Below are 20,423 nucleotides of genomic sequence, written 5' to 3'. Positions count from 1 at the left end.
GCAGGAGCGAGGTTTATGAATGGGTACATTCAACGACGTCACCACTGTAGTGAATATGGTTAATATATGGTTTGACTTTTTGTGGTATGAACTTTTTCCTCTCATTAACCACGCACACACACACACATAAACACACACAGTGAGTAAAAAGTGTGTGTATCCAAGTGAAATGAAAAAAACACACCAAAAAAATAATTTTGGGTGAATTTGTGAGGACCTCTCTGAAACTTTAATCGCTACATATATATATATATATATATATATATATATATATATATATATATATATATATATATATATATATATATATATAGTAAAGTCTCGTTATATCGACATCTGATATATCGATAGTCCAGGTTATATCGATATTTTTTCGGACTCCCTTGAATATCGATATAACGAGACTTTACTGTATATATATATATATTCAGAGAGGTCCTCACAAATTCACCCAAAATTATTTTTTTGGTGTGTTTTTTCATTTCACTTGGATACACACACTTTTTACTCACTGTGTGTGTTTATGTGTGTGTGTGTGTGTGTGTGTGTGTGTGCGTGGTTAATGAGAGGTTAATGAGAGGATATATATATATATATATATATCCTTGAGAAGCCCGTAGAATGAAAAACTTGTGAGGTCCGGCCAAAAAGTCCTCACTTGTCGAAAATGTCCTCACTATGAACGGTATAAAATGTTCGTGGTCCTCGCAAGACTAGTCATTCAAACAAACACACACACACAAACTTAAACATATTAGGAGCTTGATTACTTTCTCAGTCAAAAGACTCAAGGCGCAAACTTTATTTCCACAACTTGAGTCTTATAAAGTGCCAATAGCAGCTGCTCACGTTATGTCAAGTTTTATGTTTGCGCAAATAACTTGTTTTGGGCCCCTCAGCCTCAATTGGCATCAACTTATTGCTTTCCTTGGTAGAAGGTGGGTAGATTTAGTCGATGGGAGACATGTTGATATCAGTTCGGTTTCTGTTGTGGTATGGGTGAGGGGGTTCACTGAACATTTAAAGGACAACCGACATCACTTTTTTGTTCCAAACAAGTACAGCAAAATGCACTGACCTGATGGAAGGACTGTTACAATGTGTCCTTTTTTCGGTCAGTGACGTAGGGTGAGGACTTGTCACCATCTCAAAAACAAGACTTCCGGAATATTCAGTGTGAGTCTTAAAACGTAAAATATAACTATATGCGGTGGAATCTTTGTAAAAATTATGGACACAACTTGTCCGGTGACGTCGGTTGTCCTTTAAGTGGAGGCTGATTGGACATGCAAACACATCTTCATGCGATGAAGTTCCATTTGCATACAAACGCATTGCAAAAATGGTTGCCCGATTTCTTCAAAATATATCACATTTGTCAGGAACTCAAAACCGAGCCGGCGTCTAGCACGTCACAAAAAAACATATCAAATGAGTCAGGACGACAGCAGGCTAGAAAAGACGCGTGAAGACGACAAAAGAGCAGCACATGTTATGACGGCAAGACGGCGACGGCTGTGCAAAAACGGCAGTCCTCCCAACAACCTCCGATAGGGGTTGCGGGGGCGTGGCTGCGGCAGTGTTAGCGATTGTTGGCCTGTGAAGAAGCTGAAGAGAAGTTGGAGGGCAGTAGGCTGTGCGTGCGCGACGGCCGTTGAGGTCGCGGCGGCTGCGAGGAGGACGGTGCCGAATCCGAGGCATCTAGGCCTGAGGCGCTTTCTTTTGCATCTGTGTCCGACTGGGACGGACACTCAAAGTGGACGCAGTGAAAGACCTGCAAGGATGACATTGTGTGAGGGAGATCACGGTGAATAGGAATACACAACCACAGGTGCAATTTCAATGGCTTTTACTGAGCAAATGCTAAAAACAATCCAGAAAAAAGCGCACAAACATATGCTATACTAGCGAATCACGCTAATTGGTTAGCCAGTAACAACCTGTCAAAGGCTGACGCCTACATCACTCCCCAGGTCCAATACCACCTTTTCCAGCTATACACACAGTTATTCTGTGAAATACAGCATAAGAAACCTTAGATTCTCTTCTTTCATCAGAAAAAAAGAGTTAATTCCGAAACTATATGGGTCGGGAGTGATATGAGCTTGAAATGAGGGTGACCTTCCAAAATACAAGGCAATACATACGTATTGGTTTATATAGCGTTCTAACAACAGTTGAAGCTGGACATGGAATAAAGTGAAATGCTGCCCCCTTGTGGGTAAGAAAAACATTGCCAGAGACCATGGCTAACGTTTTATAATAATAATAATAATAAATAATAATAATAATAAATTTCATTTAGAAGCGCCTTTCAAATCTCTCAAGGTCACTTTACAGTCACAGGATCAGTTTTCCTGTGCTGCAGCGGCAGCCACATGCGCCAGCGTTCACTCAACCCGGAAGTAACTCAAATAAATAGAAAGCTAGCTAATAGATAGCTACTACTACTAATATTCGATGAAAAGGTTCCTTCAGCCGTCATCTGTACTTCTTTGAAGGTGTCGGACGTTTCGCTTTTATCCATTTAGGCCCTATATATATATATATATATATATATATATATATATATATATATATATATATATATATATATATATATATATTAGTGCATCTTTTGGATGCACTAATTTTTGCCTTCAAAACTCCTGCAATGTAAGGTACTGCTACTCCTCTCCTTTTTGTATCTTCAGAATTTTTGGTTTCTTTCCCTATTCTTTCTTTCTGACATTTGTTAAATGTCCACTAAGGGTACCCACAGTTTGTGAGTGCTCTGCTGATATGTTTTGACTGCTTTTCTCTACCCTTGACGCTTGTTGGTATTAGTTTAGCCCTATGCTCGAGGGTTTTGATAACTCCTAGTTTGTGTTGTAAAGGGTGGTTAGAATCGAAACGCAAGTATTGGTCAGTGTGCGTAGCCTTCCTAAAGACTTCTGTTTTTAGCGCTCTGTCCTCTTTTATAATTACTTTACAATCCAAAAAGGCTAATTGGTTCTCTTTAATGTCCTCGCAAGTAAATTTACTTTTATCATAGCAGAGTCTGGCACCTCCATGTCTGGACAGTAGGGAGATATATATATATATATATATATAGGGCCTAAACTAGGAGTAAGACTTTAGTTTGCTGATGAAGTGTCTTGGATAAGAAGCGAAACGTCCGACACCTTCAAAGAAGTACAGATGACAGCTGAAGAAACCTTTTCATCGATGGACCACTCCTGTATGACTGAGAGCTTACCCAGACGTACTACTAATATTAATACATTGTATTAATTAGCACCTTTCAAAACTCTCAAGGACATATCTAATAGCTTTACATTATACTACTTAGCACATTCAACTAGATAGCTAATAGATAGGTACTAATAATAATACATTGTATTTATAAGCACCATTCAGAACTTTCAAGCACATAGCTAATAGATGGCTAGCTAACTAGATAGCTATATAGCTAATAGTCAGCTCGCTTTACATTATACTACCTAGCATATTCAACTAGCTAGCTAATAGATAGCTACTAATAAAACATTGTATTTATAAGCGCCTTTCAAAACTCTCAAGGACAAAGCTAATAGCATCAGCAACATTGTAGAGAAAATAAAAACAAAAAAGCCTAAATAAGTAAATAAGAGAGACTAAATAAGAGAGATTATGACTAAATAAAAGACTAAATAAGAGAGATTATGATGATGATGATGATCATGATGATGATGATGACAAGAGCGTGCAGTCTCCGCCCAAATGAAGATGGAAGCAAAGGTTCTCATCATCTTCCCTTTTTTATCGGCACCCAAGCATGAAAAAACAAAACCCGAACAAATTCGGGAATGGCGCTCTACGTCATATTTTCAACTCCCTAATAAATTTGTGAATGGCAGTGAATGAGTTAACTCTCCCAAAAGTGGCTTTTGATTTCCAGTCTCTTGACTGGGATTCAGGCTGGTGTGGATGCTTGAGAGTACTTTGATCTCATCCTGAGTGCACAGGTGGGTGACGTCAGACAGCGTGTGAACTGGCTACTTTAGAGTGAGTGCCTCGTTGTTGTGGCATGAAAGAGCAGCAAAAGGACATCTTCCCATTGAAGGCTTGAAAGGACAACCGACGCCTCCGTTGTGTCCATAATTTGTCAAATCACTTAAAATGACTTCTACTGAGTGCATTTTACAAAGATTCTACCGCATATAGCTATACTTTATGTTTTAAGACTCGCGTTGAATATTCAGGAAGTCTTGCTTTCGAGTTGATGACGATGCCTGACGTGACGTCACGTCTGTAACGCCCCTGATCGAGAAAGCGACACACAAAGCATTTTGGGTACTTTGTTTGGTCTGAAAACATCGTGTTGATCCGTGTTGATAGCGAAATTAGAAGTAAAACACATAAAGCGATGGTGACGTGTCGTTGTGTGTTGCACCAAGACAACTACAGTAAAGTCTCGTTATATCGATATTCAAGGGAGTCCGAAAAAATATCGATATAACCGGGACTATCGATATATCCGACCCTGTTTGCATGTAATTTTCTTCGTGCGTGCATAGAAATAGTATCGATATAACCGGGTCTATCGATATATCCGATATCGATATAACGAGACTTTACTGTATTTGATACGAGTTGACACAAATTCCCAGCAGACAAATCAGCCCACATTGGAGTCCTGACAGCTCAAATTGACACGGAAAGACTTCTTTAATCGATTGCAAACATTTATGCTTTCCTCTTCAGAACTACTTGAATCATATTCATAACTGGATGAGTAACAAGAAAGCATCTTCAACGAATCTGAAGCCATTGTTTTGATTCTCGAGCAAGGCACGACATACTGGGAGGGGATGGAAAATGGAAATTCTGAGGTCATTTTGAAGTAGTTTTGGGAACTTTAAGTCATTTTTATTTGTGTTTTTCATTTGACTAAAAATATCAGCCTGCATGTTTTGGGTATTTTAGATGCTATAAAACGTTTTTCTGACGTCAGTTAGGAAACAAAAAAATGGTGTTGGTTGTCCTTTAAGAGATGATATTTGATACTCCATACCAACACGGCAAGTACTTTTGATGCACAACATTTCAATGAACAAAACAGATAACTTGGGACTTCCCCTTTTTTTTAGATTTTTAGACGCACATAATAGTTCGCCGACAGGTCAAAATCTATGTATTTTAGCGACTCAAGCATCCAAGTTATGTGTAAATAAAATGAAGACGATAGACAAAGTTGGATTCACTTTCCATGTGGTGGTTGTCATATTTGATTGACGGCAGACAGTTGAACAGGACGTGCCTTTGATGTCCCAATTTGATGTCGTACAGTGATACTTTGGCTTACAAACTCAATTGGTTCCCAGAAAATGTGTGTAAGGTGGTGGTGTATTCCAAACATTAATTTCCCAAAGGAAAACATTAAAATGAGAATAATCTGTTCCCAGGTGCCCATAAAACATAATTTTCAACTAAATAAGCCTTAAACTACACAAAATATACCTTATTTTATGGATAATAAATGTACTATGGTATTGTAATTAAAGAAATAAACTGTACAGTATAATAAAGTTGTTTTATTTACCTTTGTGATGGTCATTGATGACTTGATAGAATGGATAGCTTTTTGCAGAAAGTGACTCAAGGAGCTCTTGGTTGTACATCTTAGAAGTTGTGATATTGCAACAGCAACAGATGCAAGCAAACACACTAGAAACTTCATTAAAAGCTGGTTCCCTTGCTTGTAGGTTCTCTTCAAATTGTACGGATGGCTTGTGCGGGTTATTTGTGGAGCCTGATTGATGGGATATTTTAACCTTACACTCTACACTCTGCCTTTGAACTATCAATAAAGTTGAAACGAGTTCAAATTTGTTTGTGTTTTCTATCCATTTTCTCACCATTTCACTTTTGTTTTTTTTCACTTTTGTTTTAAGATCTGTCATCTCCCTTCCGTGTGTGTGTTTCTGTTTCTGTAACCCCACCCCCCACTCACTGCTGCGTGTGTCCCCTACCTCCTCTATCACGGATCTTGACCAATCACGTGCGGCTTTAACCGGAGACTGGGGGCGGTGAATAGAGGGAAAAAAAGTCGCCTGCCATTTCCAGCTCTTTGTTAGGAGCCTGCTCTCTTCGTTCACTTGAGCTCGTTCGTGAACGACACATCACTCATTGTGTGTTTCCCCAAAAAATCGTTCGTATGCCAAGATTATACTCTGGTGAAAAGTTCGTTAGCTAAAGCGTTCGTAAACCTAGGTATCACTGTACTTGTAAACAAATGTCTGTAGTGTGAAATGATTGCACTTCTTAAGTTCCGCTACCTCCCAATTTGTGTGCACTGTTTGACGCGAATGCAGCGTTGCCGAGACGGCCAAGGTATAGGGGCGTCAATGGCGGCATAGATTCACCTCATTGGCTGTGTTGTGCGTGCCCACTATGCGGATGAATGAAGCCGGCTGCTTGTCAAACTTGAGGCTCTGCCAGGACCTGCCGCACAAGGTCACATGGACAGCGTTAGCACACATGAAGCAACGCTGTCCATCTTTCTATATCGTCGCTCATCCGTCCGTCGCTTTCGCTGGCCTCACCGGCACGTCACTCGCGTGCGGTCCACCACCTTGGTCCACTGCTGCTGGTTGGTCGAGACCTCAATGTAGTAACTGTATGAGCGCTCATCGCAGTCCCACAGCAGGAGTCTGCGCACAAAGTTAAAAAAAGTGAGTACACGCTCCCCAACTTACGAACATTCGAGTTACGGTACATACGAACATTTTTGCAGGTAGAGTATGTGGAAAAATGTTCGTACAGAGATGCTGCAAATTAGATTTTGTATTGCGCGCCTTTTTCCTTGCCAAGCTCGCTTGTGATTGGCTGCATACTGTTGCTTCACGCACACGCACAGACACTTTGGAGGTTTCAAGGGCTGGATGTTTACGTGACGGACACCAGGGCTGACCAATCAACACACTGCTTAAGTTTTGCCAACGAGTTCAGGCCCCAATCCGCCGAGCCCGCTTAGGATTGGCTGCGTCGAGTATGTGGGCGGGAAGGAAATCCCTTTTAACAGTTGATGCTCTGAGGAGGAGGCGATGCATAACAAAAAGTAATTGCTGCTGGCACGTAATTCAGTAATTATGTCCCAGCAGCTTCAGTAATGGCTTACTGAAGACCCGAGGATATATCTCGTCATACTACAGTAGGTATCAATTTATTTGACGACTGTTAGAGCGTCTGTGTTTTATACTTCCCCGTTCAGTGTTTGACTGAAACATACATTCCATACAAAGTATAGCACTGAAACAACTTACGAACAAATTCACCAATCGAACGACGGCCCGGAATGTATCATGTTCGTAAGGTGGGGAGTGTCTGTACAGTCAAAGGAAATTTTCAATTTTCAAACAATATTTTGGGATGGAATACCTGTATTTACTGCACTATAAGGTGCATTTAATTTTCTCAACATACAACAAAGAGATATATACTTTCACCTTTTACTGTAATCAATAAGCTCGTCCATTTATTGATTTGTGGGTTACCTTAAAGAGCCGATGCAGTAAGGCTGAGCCAGCTGGATGACGATGGCGCCCGAGCCTAGTTGGTGGCAGGTATAGCCCGAGTCCCAATCATAGTTGCGCGTGTCGCCGTTGAGCAAAGCATTGCGGCTGCGACTGACGCCTTCGATCACGCTGGCGCACGCCGCCACCGTGGCCACGTTGTCGCTGGGCACTATGGACATTGCACGTGGCACGGTGAATGGTAGGTAGGTGGCCAAGACGTATGTATGAGGAAGGAAAAGTGAGACGTATAACAGGGAGAGAGCGCTCCGTTCCCAGAACTCACCCAGCAGTCCTTGCTCCAGGGTGAAGGTGCGGTTGGTGAACATGCACTCAAAAGCCACCAGATGGAAGACCTTGTTGACCGTGTTGTGCGTTCCCACGATGCGAACGTACCTGCCACGCACAAGAAAAACCGGCACCGCTGTGTCAACAAGAACAGAAACAAATCGAGCGGCAGCAGGAGAGGCGGAAACGGGGCTTGCCTGCACACTCTGGGCGTGAAGAAGAGATTCTGCCAAGAGCGGCACAAAAACTTGGAATGGTCCACCACGCGAACCCAGTCCAGTTCATCCATGGAAACTTCGATGTAGTAAGAATACGAGCTGCCATGACGATAAGACAACTCGGATGAGATCACATTGGAACTCCGCTGCACTTGATTACCATATTTTCCAGTGTATAAGGCCCACTCCATTCCATCAAGCCATCAACGACCGTCACAAATGTAAATAAAATGACTTTATTATACAGTGCAGTGTATTTCTTTCATTGCAACACAATAGCACATTGAATATACACAAAATAAGTCTGTAAGCTCTCAGTCGTACAGGAGTGGTCCATCGATGAGAAGGTTTCTTCAGCCGTCATCTGTACAAAAGCCTCTTGGATAGGAGGCGAAACGTCCGAAACCTTCACTTTTGTACAGATGACGGCTGAAGAAACCTTCTCATCGATATACAAAATAAGGTATATTTTGTGTAGTTTTATGGCTTATTTAGTAGAAAATCATGTTTTATGGGGACCTGGGAACTGATTATTCTCATTTTAATGGTTTCCGATGGGAGATTAATTTTTGGGATACATACTTTTCGCCTTACACACTGTCTGGGAACCAATTAACTTCGTAAGCCAAGGTATCACTGTACAAGGTGCAACCCCAAAGAATGGTGTATTTTCAAACTTTTTCCATCCATAAGGCGCACAGGAGTATAAGGCGCACCCCAAATGATGGTGCATTTTCAAACGTTTTCCATATATAAGGCACACCGGAGTACAAGGCGCGTCCCCAATGACTGGTGCATTTTTTAAACGTTTTCCGTTTTCAACAGTAGCCAAAATGGAACTGTATAGTGCCACTTAGCAGTTTTTTTTGACGACGATACTAGTGCAGCGTGTTCTACCGGAAACAAATTCCTCGTGTGTTCTACATACTTGGCAATAAAGATGATTCTGATTCTGATAAGGTGCACAGGAGTATAAAGGGAACCCCCAACGAATGGTGTATTTTCAAACGTTTTCCATATATGAGGTGCACGGGTCTATAAGGCCCACGTTCAATAAATGAAAAATGTTTTCCAAATATAAGGCACACCACTTTATAAGGCGCTACAGTAGACGCTGGGATGAGAAGGTTTCTTCAGCCGTCATCTGTACAATTTTGAAGGTTTCGGACGTTTCGCCTCCTATCCAAGAGGCTTCGTCAGCGAACTAAAGTCTGACTGGTCGTATCGGCCCTATTTATATATCCCTAATGTCCAGGCATGGCGGCGCCGGACACAGCTATGATAGGTCACTACTCTCAGGTTGGGGGAAGCAGAGGACCCCTCCCTGTTGCCCCACTGATTGTTCCTACATTCCTGACTAACGACTGGCCTATTTCCCCCACTCCCACCGGTATCACCTCATCAGCATAACGAATGTTGCCTAACCTGTTTGCCTAAGCAGGCTATTGTATGAACGATCCAAATTAGACCTCACCCCACCAGACCGGTTTAAAGAAGGATTTTGTTGTTTTATAAGAATCGCTTCTTTTACCCCCCTTTTAAACCATCTATGTTCTTTCGCTAAGATTTTAACCTCATTGTCGTCAAATGAGTGGTTGCTAGCTTTTAGGTGCAAATGTACTGCCGATTGAGGCCCACTTATATTATCCCTGCGATGTTGATAAAGTCTTTTTTTGACAATTTGTTGAGTCTCCCCAATGTACTGCTCTTTGCAATTTTCATTCTTACAATGTATGGAATAAACTACATTACTTTGTTTTTTCATTTGGTACCTTCTCTTTTGGATGCACTAATTTTTGCCTTATCGTGTTTATCGGTTTGAAATAAGTTGGAAATTTATGTTGCCAAAGGACTCTTTGTAATTTTTCAGAAACTCCTGCAATATAAGGTACTGGTACTCCTCTCCTTTTTGTATCTTGAGAAGAACCTGAGAGTAGTGACCTATCATAGCTGTGTCCGGCGCCGCCATGCCTAGACATTAGGGATATATAAATAGGGCCGATACGACCAGTCAGACTTTAGTTTGCTGACGAAGCCTCTTGGATAGGAGGCGAAACGTCCGAAACCTTCAAAATTGTACAGATGACGGCTGAAGAAACCTTCTCATCGATGGACCACTCCTGTACGACTGAGAGCTTACACAGAAGTAGAGGCTGGGGTTACGCACTACTTCATCTACTGGGGTAAATTGAGTCAGTGGCTGCTGACAGTAGTTGCGAGACCTGTTGTGACTCAATATGACTTCCCATATAAGGTGCACCTGTGTATAAGGCACAGGGTCATCTTTGGAAGAAAATGAAGGCTTTTGGGTGCGCCTTTTACACTGGAAAAAAAAAGACTTATTCCTGCCAAGAACAAAAATTATTTACTTTTATGGCGGCGTGAGTGATACTGTCATTCATTTATCTTTGACTCCAAAACTATCCTAAGCTGAAAACCAAAATGATGCAACACCCCACCGGGATGGAGCGGTTTGTCATCACATCTTAAATTTCAGACAAGGTCACACAAATAATGACATGAAGATCAATCTGGCGAGTACAATAGGACTCAATGGCTGCGAGGAGGAAAGCGAGGTGCCTTCGTAAGATATGACATGGCGCTCGCGAAGGGGGGGGGGGGGGGGCGTCCTTACCGGCTGTCTCTGTCCCACAGCAGCAGTCGCACGTGGTTGATGATGGACGGCTGTCCCAGTTTGACCTGGATGCCGGCCCGGCCGTCGTCCTCAATGGGGTGCCGGGAGAAGCCATGATCCAGGTCGTAGTTCTGAGTGTCCCCGTCCAGGAGTGCCGATTTTAGTTCGCCTTTGGTCACCTGAGCGCCGTGCTTCATGGTGGCGATGTTTTCTTCTGGTACTGAAAGACAACAAGAGCATAGATGACTAGGTGGCCTTCTACTGGGAAGAAATAAAAGCAACATGCAGAGCACATTTCAACAAAAACAACTAGTGTCCAGGAGTGCTTTGGGGTGTATTTAAAAATGCTCAATGGTGGATTTAAAAATAACATATACCCTTGTGCAAATTAATTGTACCACCCTGTTATTTTGGCATAAAATTGATTGTTTACATTTTTTGACAACTCAAATGATTAAAATGTAATTTTTAGTAAGAACTGTGTTCTCCCTTGTTCTTTATCACCTCAGTGATGCGTTTTGGCATGGAATCGACCAGATTTTGACAGTTGTTGATAATGGAAGGGTCCCTGTACCAGATTTCAATTACAGTGGGACCTTGGCTTACGAACTTAATTGGTTTCCAGACAGAGTGTGTAAGGCGAAAAGTGTGTATTCCAAAAAATAATTTCCCATAGGAAACCATTAAAATGAGAATAATCCGTTCCCATGTACCCATAAAACATAATTTTCTACTTTCTAATGCGAACTGATTTACAAGCCAAAAACCCCTTCTTTTTATACCCGACGGAAAAGGGATTAGGACATGGTAATCCATTAATTATCCAATCGAAGGCCTGGCAAACAAGTAATTAGGGAATGTGGTTGGTCAAGTATGTCAGACAGACTCCACCCCTATTGTGGCAAACATTGTTCTTAACTTTGGAATGAGCAAGCTTTCGAATGACCTAAACCAGCAAACAGTCAAGATCACAGGGTGGTGCAATTAATTTGCACAAGGGTGTCGGTCCTCTGATGCATGCAGGATATCTCTGTCATATTTTTTTCATGCACCAAGTCATGCCACATCAAATTTCATATCTCACGCAATCCATACACGCAAATAAGATTAAGGGCACTGACTGAGCATGCCGCGGAAGTTGAGGTCCATGTTACGGCTCTCCGAGCGCAGCTTGATGGCGTCCAGCAGGTGGTCGGGGCTGAGCAGGCCAGAAGGCCGCACCACATTCAGCATTTCCGTCAGCGTCATGAGCGGCAGCCGCACGGCCGTCATCACTTCCTGCGTCTCGCCACTATCGCCGCGCTGCCGGCACCAGCGGCACAACGCCTGGAAGATCTCCCGTTCGCTGGCGGCGAACGAATTGCGCCGCACCACCGACAGCAGCGCCATCTGTTAATGCAGAACCATATATACAGTAGCTATATTTTACTTTAAAAAAGTCACGCTGAATATTCAGAAAGTCTTGTTTTCGAGTTGACGACAATGCCAGTAGTGACATCACATTCGTAACGCCCCTGACCGAGAAAGCAACACACAATGCATTTTGGGTACTTTTTTTTCGCCTGAAAACACAGTTTTGATCGCGAAATTAGAAGCCAAACTACATAAATAACATGATGGTGAATCGTTGTGTGGCAGCCAATTGCGGTAACACGCATAAAGAAGGTGTAAGTTTACACAAATTCCCAGCGGACAAAGCAGCCATTTCCAAAGGAACCGGAGCAGTCGAGGACCAGCGGAGGCAAACGAGGAAGCTAACCAGACTTAGCGATTCAGCGCTTGGATAGCGGAGGTTTGATGCATGTTTACTCATTTAGTGACACTGCATGCTAACTGTGAGCTCACCTGGTGAAAGAGAGCAATCGCCATATTAGTGGAGCAAACCGATCAGACAAACATCCACTTTCCACCGTGTCATTTGTTACTCTGTTGCGCTGTCGAGCTCTCTCTCGTCTCAACATCTCTGATGTTCGTGTGCAGCTCAAATTGTGCCGCTGTCTCTTTTGTGTGTGTGCGTAAAACCCACCCCTCTTTCTTCTACCACGGATTTTAACGAATCATGGGCGGCTTTAACCGAAGTTCGCTCTTAGTAGCGGCTCCATATACTGGATGAAACGCCGCTTGTGCGCCATCTTGTGCATTTTCTGGGCTGCTACATCAGAGTCCAGATCTCCTTCACCGGTTTCATCGCTTGCAGACGTCTCGTATTGATATGGAAGCACTTCTTTAATTGAGTGCAAACATTTATGCTTTCCTCTTCAGAACGATTTGAATCATATTCATAACTGGATGAGTAACAAGAAAGCATCTTCTCCGAATCTGAACTCTCTGAAGCCATTGTTTTGATTCTGGAGCAAGACAGTGTGTGACCCATAGTGACTTCACGAACAAGGGGGCGGGACTTTCTGAATTTCCCCAGTTTCATTAATGGCAGTTTTTGGAAACTAAGTAATTTTTATTGGTGTTAAAAATATCAGCCAGCGTGTTTTGGGTATTTTAGATGCTATAAAACCTTTTTCTGATGTCATTTAGGAAACAAAAAATGGTGTCGGTTGCCCTTTAAAGTCCTCACTTTGGAGAGTGCCAGAAAGCCGTCTGAGTTGAGGACCTCGGGAGCATGCTTGTCCATGTAAGAGCAGCAGGCGGTGCCCAGCGCACTCAGCGAGTACAGGCTGGCCACATCGAAGACCAGGCACACGTTTCCCGTGTGCAGGACGGTGCGTAGAAAGTCAGAGGTGGAGTCCTCTAGCGGCTGGAGGCCATAGCGGTGGGCCAGGCCCAAGAAGTCCAGAAGCACCTCCTCGCGGGCCGAGCTGAGGCTGGCGCGGCCGGTGTACAAGTAGCGCAGCAGCATGGAGAAGGCCTCTGCCCGCGTCTCCTCCAGGCTCACCTCTGCCTGCGGCTGGGACTCCTTCATCCCACCGTACAGCAGAGCCCTGCCGGATGCGCATAAACATGTAAGAGTCTATTTAAACAAATATTTCACCAGTGGGGGACAGTCAAGGCTTGTAAATCCTTCTCAGCTGACCTAAAAATAGCGGACTGATCTTAATTATATTTTGTCCATGAATTCTTGTTAAATAATTCCAAATTGTCTTTCAGGTTCCTTTCTTTACGTTTACCCACAATTGCGCTGCGTCCAGACATGTGTTTTTGCATTCAAGCATTTAACGAGTCACATTTCAGCCATCATTTGTTACCAGTGCAGGCCCTGCAGCATAAAAATCAATTTCAATGAAACAGTTGCTTTAAAATCAGAGTTCGAGTTAGCAACCCAAGGCCTGCTCGAAGGCGCTGGCAACGTCAGAGATTTCGCAAATTATGATTGGCTAGTGACTAGCCAATCATAGTTTGAGAAAACTGCTCTAATCACAAGCCACTCGTGAAAAGAGCCTACTGGCCAGAGCTAGCACACTATATTGGCAGCGAGCTGCAGAAGCAAATATATTGTGTTAATTAACTCTTTCCTCCCTAGCAGGCATTTTGCATTTCTTCCCCCATAGCCGACAGAGCCTGCAGCCTAGCTTTGTAGTGTGCTCCCTGAGTGGCTTCAGCAGGAAACTTCTTTATTTGTTGTTCAATATTTATGAAACTTTCAGTACACTTTCATAACATTTAGAAAATTATTGAAATGTTAATGAAGATTTTTTTTTTTCAAAAACCTGCAAATTACAACAAAAGGCATTCACAACAACTCACATACGCATGAAATAAACATAGAATGCATTAAAAATAATTTAGGATGTTTTTATTTGAGGTATGGTTTCAAACATGGAATGCATAGGTTCACCTTGCATTGCTCACAACCTGTTGTTGGCTCGCGACGAATTTTCTTCTTTGCACACTCTTGACATGTTCTCTTTTTATCCAATTGTACTGGCAAATGAAGGAGGGCAACAGTGTCATTCTCCTTCATGCATTCTCTTTTTCTTTTCCGTCTGTAATTGCCAAACAACTGATGAGCTAAGTTTGTCCTGAATTCTAACTGAGTCCTTTTTCGGAGGCGACCTGTTCTGGTTTTCACTTGATGGTTTGGAGAGAGTTTCATCAGTATAAATCCATTGCAAATACAAATATCCACTAGAAACAAGAACAGGTATTTCCACCATTTGAGTGATTTCCTGGAGATAGCGTATTAAGCACGTAGTTGATCAGCCCGAAAGTATTTGTATGGTGATAGAAGTCACGACTGTGTCAGATGCCAAAATGTCTTCAACAACATGGTCATCTATTTCATTCTCATCAGGATCTGGAAAGATATACAGTACATGGGTATTTTAGAAAAAAAACATATGGACCTCCGTTTCAATAATCACATTGAGAATGCAAAGCTATGAGGTACAGCTATTTGTGGAAAATGCACCGTTCACTTACAATTATTCGCATCGGGTACCAAGTCAGGATCAACAATATCATCGTGAAAATAGCATTAGAATGTTCCGAATTCGGGACACTCCTTATTTTTAATATTTCTCTGTAAATAAACAAGTTAGGGTTAGATTATGCATTTCAGTATCAAGGTAAACCTCTTCTGAATAGCTCATGAAATAGTTACAACATATACTTACATGGTATTTCATCCATGACGAAAAATAGAAGGCGCTTTGAAGATAGAGGAGAGCACATTGTCTTGCGCATGAAGGAGATGACGCTCTTAAAGGCAAAGCTGCATATAATCTGTTTTAAAGGGACATGTAACTTGTGTCGCATCAGTTTCAATCGGCACTTGAACTGCTACCTTTCATTTTCTCGATCTAGAAGCACAATTGTCCGGACCACCTGTAGTCGGCATCCGGCATTATTTGCTATTGCTTCAGCCCGACTGGAGGCGTGACTCGGTATACACGGAAGTAAAAACACAACGACAGTAGTCGTTTGCCGGGAGGAATGAGTTAAATAGTGGTTTTGTCAACCCACAATGGCTGAAAGAGGAGAAGAAATAGATTTGGTGGATGATTTACTGTTTAAGCCATTTTCAAGACGGACTTTTCAAGACAAAATGGACATCATTAACTCATTCACTGCCATCCCCGAATTTATTCGGAAATGAAAATATAACGTAGGCCGCCATTCCCGTATTTGTTCAGGTTTTGTTTTTTTCTTATTTGGCCGCCGATAAAGTGCAGACCATGGCCTTTGGCAGTGTTTTTTTCCTCTCCACAAGGGGGCAGCATTTCCCTTTTCCATGTTCGCACTTTGTTCCAGCCCTATATAAACTACAGTAAAGTCTCGTTATATCGATATCGTTTATATTGATAATACTGCTTATTACGACACTACTTTCATTTCCCGTGCACATTTCTAGTCTTTTTATGTATAATTAGTTCCGTTTAGTACGATTCATGGTTTTTACGATAATCCGGTTACTACGGTGCTCTTTTTCATCTCCCGCCGGCCATTTTGCTATGTTTATATCGATACACGCCATCGGTCGCGCCATCGGCCTCGCCATTGGTCGACTTGGTCACGTGACTTGGTCACGTGAGTTTGTTATGTGACCAGCTCCCGTGTAGCAGAGCCATTTCCATTTTCAGACGCTAGATCGTGTGTAGCAGACGAGATTGAAGTGTTTGTGTTAAAAGGTAAAAATGGGAAGCAGAAGATTGATGACTTTTTTAAATTGCATACATAATACAGTAAGATGTAAGCGTTGCAGTTTCCCTATTGTGTTATGTACATGCCCACTGTACTGTATATGAATGCAATCGTTTTTTGCAACAATGTTTCTTGTTTTGTCTGCTGAAGCGTGATTTTGAAAATTACCATACATTCCATACTGTGTATTAAAGGACAACCGATGTCACTTTTTATTCAAATGCAAAACACCAATAAAAATGACTTCATGCCAAGACGTCTTGCATTGCTTGTGAATCCAAACAATGGCTTCAGATTCGGATAATATGCTTTCTTGTTACACATCCAGTTATGAATATGATTCAAATACACTAGAGCACAGGTGTCAAAGTCAAGGCCCACGGGCCAAATCCAGCCCGCCACATCATTTTTTTCGGCCCGCGAAAGCAAATCAAACATGTTAAATTCCATGATGATTGCTAAAATTTCATATTTTTGGATGTCAACCACAATAAAAGTCATTATCCTTGACTTCAGATTTGAAAACGAGTTATTCATTAATTTGCTGTGTGCTCTATATGTAATATTTGAAGGGATTTAAACATTCTAATGTGTTCCCCAAATTCATAACGGCCCTCGAGCGGAAACCATAACTACAATGTGGCCCGCGGCAAAAAAATGACTTTCACACCCCTGCTGTAGAGGAAAGCACTGAAGAGGAAAGCATACATGTTTGCAAACGATTAAAGAATTATATGTGCCATTTTGAGGCAACATTCGGGGAACATCTCTCACCCCCCCAAAAAAAGAGGCACAAAATCGCGAGCTCATGGCCAACTCCGTTTCTTATATGGCGCTTGGATGTCCTCTTTTGGCGGCTTTTGTTAATGCAGTTCGGCACAGGACGGATATATCGACAGTACGGCTATATCGACATTTTTTCTAACTCCCGAGAATATCGATATAACGAGACTTTACTGCAATATATATGTATTGCATTGTATTTTGGACAGCCGACGGCATTTCAAGATCATATAACTCCAGACCCATGTAAATTAGAAATTAACTCTTTTTTTCTAATGAAAGAAGAGAATCTAATGAATCTTCCGCTGCATTGAATGTTTATATAGTCCTAAAACTCAATATTCCGTGGGTCCTGCAATTCAAATGACAATGACAAAAGACCTGGCACTGGAGTGGACACATTTTTGCACACTGTCTGGAAGTGAATGGGTTAAGAAAGGTCAGTCAGTTATTTCCTGGCTAATGGTCCCCTCTAGTGGACTTGTAGTAAATCACACCATACTTTTTTAAGTCTGGATTGATTCAGGCTAGCATTACTGAAGGCCTACCGATGAAATCCACGGCCGCCATTAGATTTAACATGTAATTTTTTCAACAATCATTGACTTGAAAGCAACTTCAGCACAAATTAGAGAAGCACTGTGACATCTTTTCTTTTCATGACACAAGTGTTTCCCACATTGTCTTCGATGACAAGCTAGCACAACAACCCATAAAGAAAAAAACACATTGGATCACCAGAAAAATTGTTTTGTAAAAATGTGTTTTATGACTGCAAATGTCCCCATTGTGGGACGAATAAAAGTTTTATGATTCTGATCACATGTTTAGAACTTTTGTCTACAACTAATCAATAATCAAATGAACCTAAAATTGCCCCTCAACTATTTTTGCGTAACGGTTCATACCGTTCATATCAAAACCTTGTTGAAATTAAAATTGTTCATCAGATTTTCAGATTCTCAACAAAGAATACTATTTTGATTTCTGTAATTTTCCATGAAAGTCGACTGATCTATCGTTGCACCGAATCAAAACAGATCGTTATGTATGTATTTATTTGTTTATTTTTGGCGGGCAGGTGACTACTTCTATTTTTGAGATTAAGAATCAATTTGACTAATTTCTGATGATGTCATGGAAGAAAGCTGGAAGTGAGACCCTGTTAGTATATGATGCATTTGCTACACTTTCAATTTGTGTTATACAATAGTTTGACAAAATGCAGGCTGCTCCTTCCTACACTCCAAAAACACCTGCAGATGATTGAAAGGAGTCTCGTAGATTACTTAGTAGATATTTTTTAGTTGTTTCACTCTTCTTTTTAACTAAAAGGAAAACTCATTAGTTGCAAGCATTTTTCACTTAAAGAAAAGCCTACCTGAAGTAGTGGCACCGCGCGGCCAGGATTACTCGATGCGCAGGGAACCGTTTACCCTCCACAATGAAGGTAACGTCGCTGTAGTCCTCGCCCAGCGCCAGTGTGCCCAGCTGCTCTGACAGCAGGTGGATGTGGTCAATCTCCGACACAGAGGCCGGCTGCCGCAGGGGGTGGCTGTTATTGCTCATGCCGGTGTCGGGGCCCACCTGCCAACAGATAAATAAACAGTGTAAGTGAATGGTAAGATACAGAATAAGCTGGCCAGGTTACTTTATTTGAATCATGCATTTGAGGTGCCGGAAAAATCTGTTTAATACCTCTGTAGTTCAAAATGGAGCCCCAGTGACCCACACTGCCGGTACTCACAAGAAGGTTGTAAACAAAGGGGTGCAATGATTAATTCATAATTATAAAATTAGTCTACAAATGATTCATTTTTAGAGCACCGTCGTTCACCTTATTGATGGATATCTGCAAATGTCTACGGGAGACTATTGTCTATGGTTGTTATGATTCTTATTATTTTTAATTAATTTGCTTTTATTACAAATAATAGTGAACAATTTTTATTTCCTGACTGACGTTACTGACAAAACCAGTAACTGAATCATAATCACTGTTGGCTATTGCATTTTCTGCACTGTGACTTTGAGTTGCATTGCATATAAATAAGCCGATGATTTTTTTTGAGGCGGCCCGGTAGCCGAGTGGTTAGCACACCGGCTTCACAGTGCGGAGGTCGCCGGTTCGCGTCCCAGTCCGACCTCCCTATGTGGAGTTTGCATGTTCTCCCCGGACCTGCGTGGGTTTTCTCCGGGTCCTCCAGTTTCCTCCCACACTCCAAAAACATGCATGGCAGGCAGATTGACCACTCCAAATTGTCCCTAGGTGTGAGTGTGAGAGTGACTGTTTGTATGCCCTGCGATTGGCTGGCAACCAATTCAGGGTGTCTCGTGCCCGAAGACAGCCGAGATAGGCTCCAGCAACCCCCGCGACCCTAATGAGGAATAAGCGGTACGGAAAATGAGATGAGATTATTTTTTTTTGTAGCCGATCCGTCGACGAAAAAAAAGAAATTACTTTTCGTTCAATTCTCAAAACAATCGTTGTTTGTTTGGTGTTCCATTTCTGCAGCATTACAATTTGGGGTGCGTTTACGTTTTGACAAACGAGACGTTTGAGAAACACCTTATATACACATTATCTGAAAAAACAACATTTATTTCGATTATTTTTGTGAAACTTAATTCTCACGTGCAGATAACCAGTAAATCCCTGAAGGGGAGGAAAATATTTAAACAATGTAGTCTCATCGATAATAGGCGATCAGAAATCAGACTTATTTTCAGGTTGGTGGGGGATAATTGGAAGCATTTATAAGTCAGCTTTGTGTTTAACAATAAATTGCAACATATATTATCGTTTCTTGAAGCAGCTGAAGAACCAGTCGGTGTGATTTATCGGCATCGATGTTGTTTGTCGGACAACGCGAGTTTCGCCAAATGCACTTTTTTCCCATTGCCGCGAGTTTTACTCACCAAGCAAGTAGCAGGCAAACTATTAGAATGCTCAAAGACGGTTCCAAAAAGACCAAAGAAACAAAAAACGTTGACCGATCCTCCGCGTTTAAAGGAAAAGCCCCGAAATGTCCAACATCACAGCGGAGCGAAGCACTTCCTGGTCTTGGGTAACTACTTCCGGTGTACGAGCGCATAACCCAATTGATTTTGACACGTCAACTCGCCAATTTGTGGTTTTGTTTGTATTCCTCAGAAGGCAAGACTCTTTTGTATATTATAGTAATTGCCCATTTAATGACATTGTAGCAGTTGAGGAAGGCGAACACACGACTGGCTGGAGCATGTCTTTATTCCAACTGCTAACAAGCAACTCAAACAGAAAATGCAGTGAAATGTATGTAACATAAACCCGCCCCTTCCGTGCACCTCCTGGGTGAGATGTCTCGTCCGAGTGCCCGCCATTACATA

The 20,423-nt window shown here is 42.0% G+C and overlaps 1 protein-coding gene across 1 annotated transcript; it reads right to left on the bottom strand.

The window, feature by feature from the left end:
• Positions 1-754: 754 nt before the first annotated feature.
• Positions 755-20,106, bottom strand: btbd9 (BTB domain containing 9). The gene is made up of 11 exons (XM_089022298.1): positions 19,974-20,106; positions 18,436-18,641; positions 13,249-13,612; positions 11,798-12,065; positions 10,677-10,896; positions 8,021-8,140; positions 7,822-7,931; positions 7,518-7,707; positions 6,567-6,674; positions 6,387-6,465; positions 755-1,774 (listed from the first exon to the last, which is right to left on the bottom strand). Exons 2-11 carry the CDS (start codon positions 18,621-18,623, stop codon positions 1,583-1,585), a joined length of 1,839 nt encoding a protein of 612 aa, XP_088878424.1. The 5' UTR covers positions 18,624-18,641; positions 19,974-20,106; the 3' UTR covers positions 755-1,582.
• Positions 20,107-20,423: the final 317 nt, after the last annotated feature.

The sequence above is a fragment of the Hippocampus bargibanti genome, linkage group LG19 (genome assembly GCF_051943395.1).
Source record: "Hippocampus bargibanti isolate YZ-2025 linkage group LG19, ASM5194339v1, whole genome shotgun sequence".
Lineage (NCBI taxonomy): Eukaryota > Metazoa > Chordata > Actinopteri > Syngnathiformes > Syngnathidae > Hippocampus > Hippocampus bargibanti.
This window is presented reverse-complemented; position numbering and strand designations above follow the sequence as displayed.

Bases quoted from the DNA above. Each gene is read 5' to 3' on its own strand.
- btbd9 (XM_089022298.1), bottom strand. From the start codon at position 18,623: ATGAGCAATAACAGCCACCCCCTGCGGCAGCCGGCCTCTGTGTCGGAG. The intron at 12,066-13,248 runs GTGAGGACTTTA...CTGCATTAACAG, and splicing joins GCTTTCTGGCACTCTCCAAA to ATGGCGCTGCTGTCGGTGGT. The intron at 6,466-6,566 runs GTGAGGCCAGCG...CTTGTGCGGCAG, and splicing joins CGCACGCGAGTGACGTGCCG to GTCCTGGCAGAGCCTCAAGT.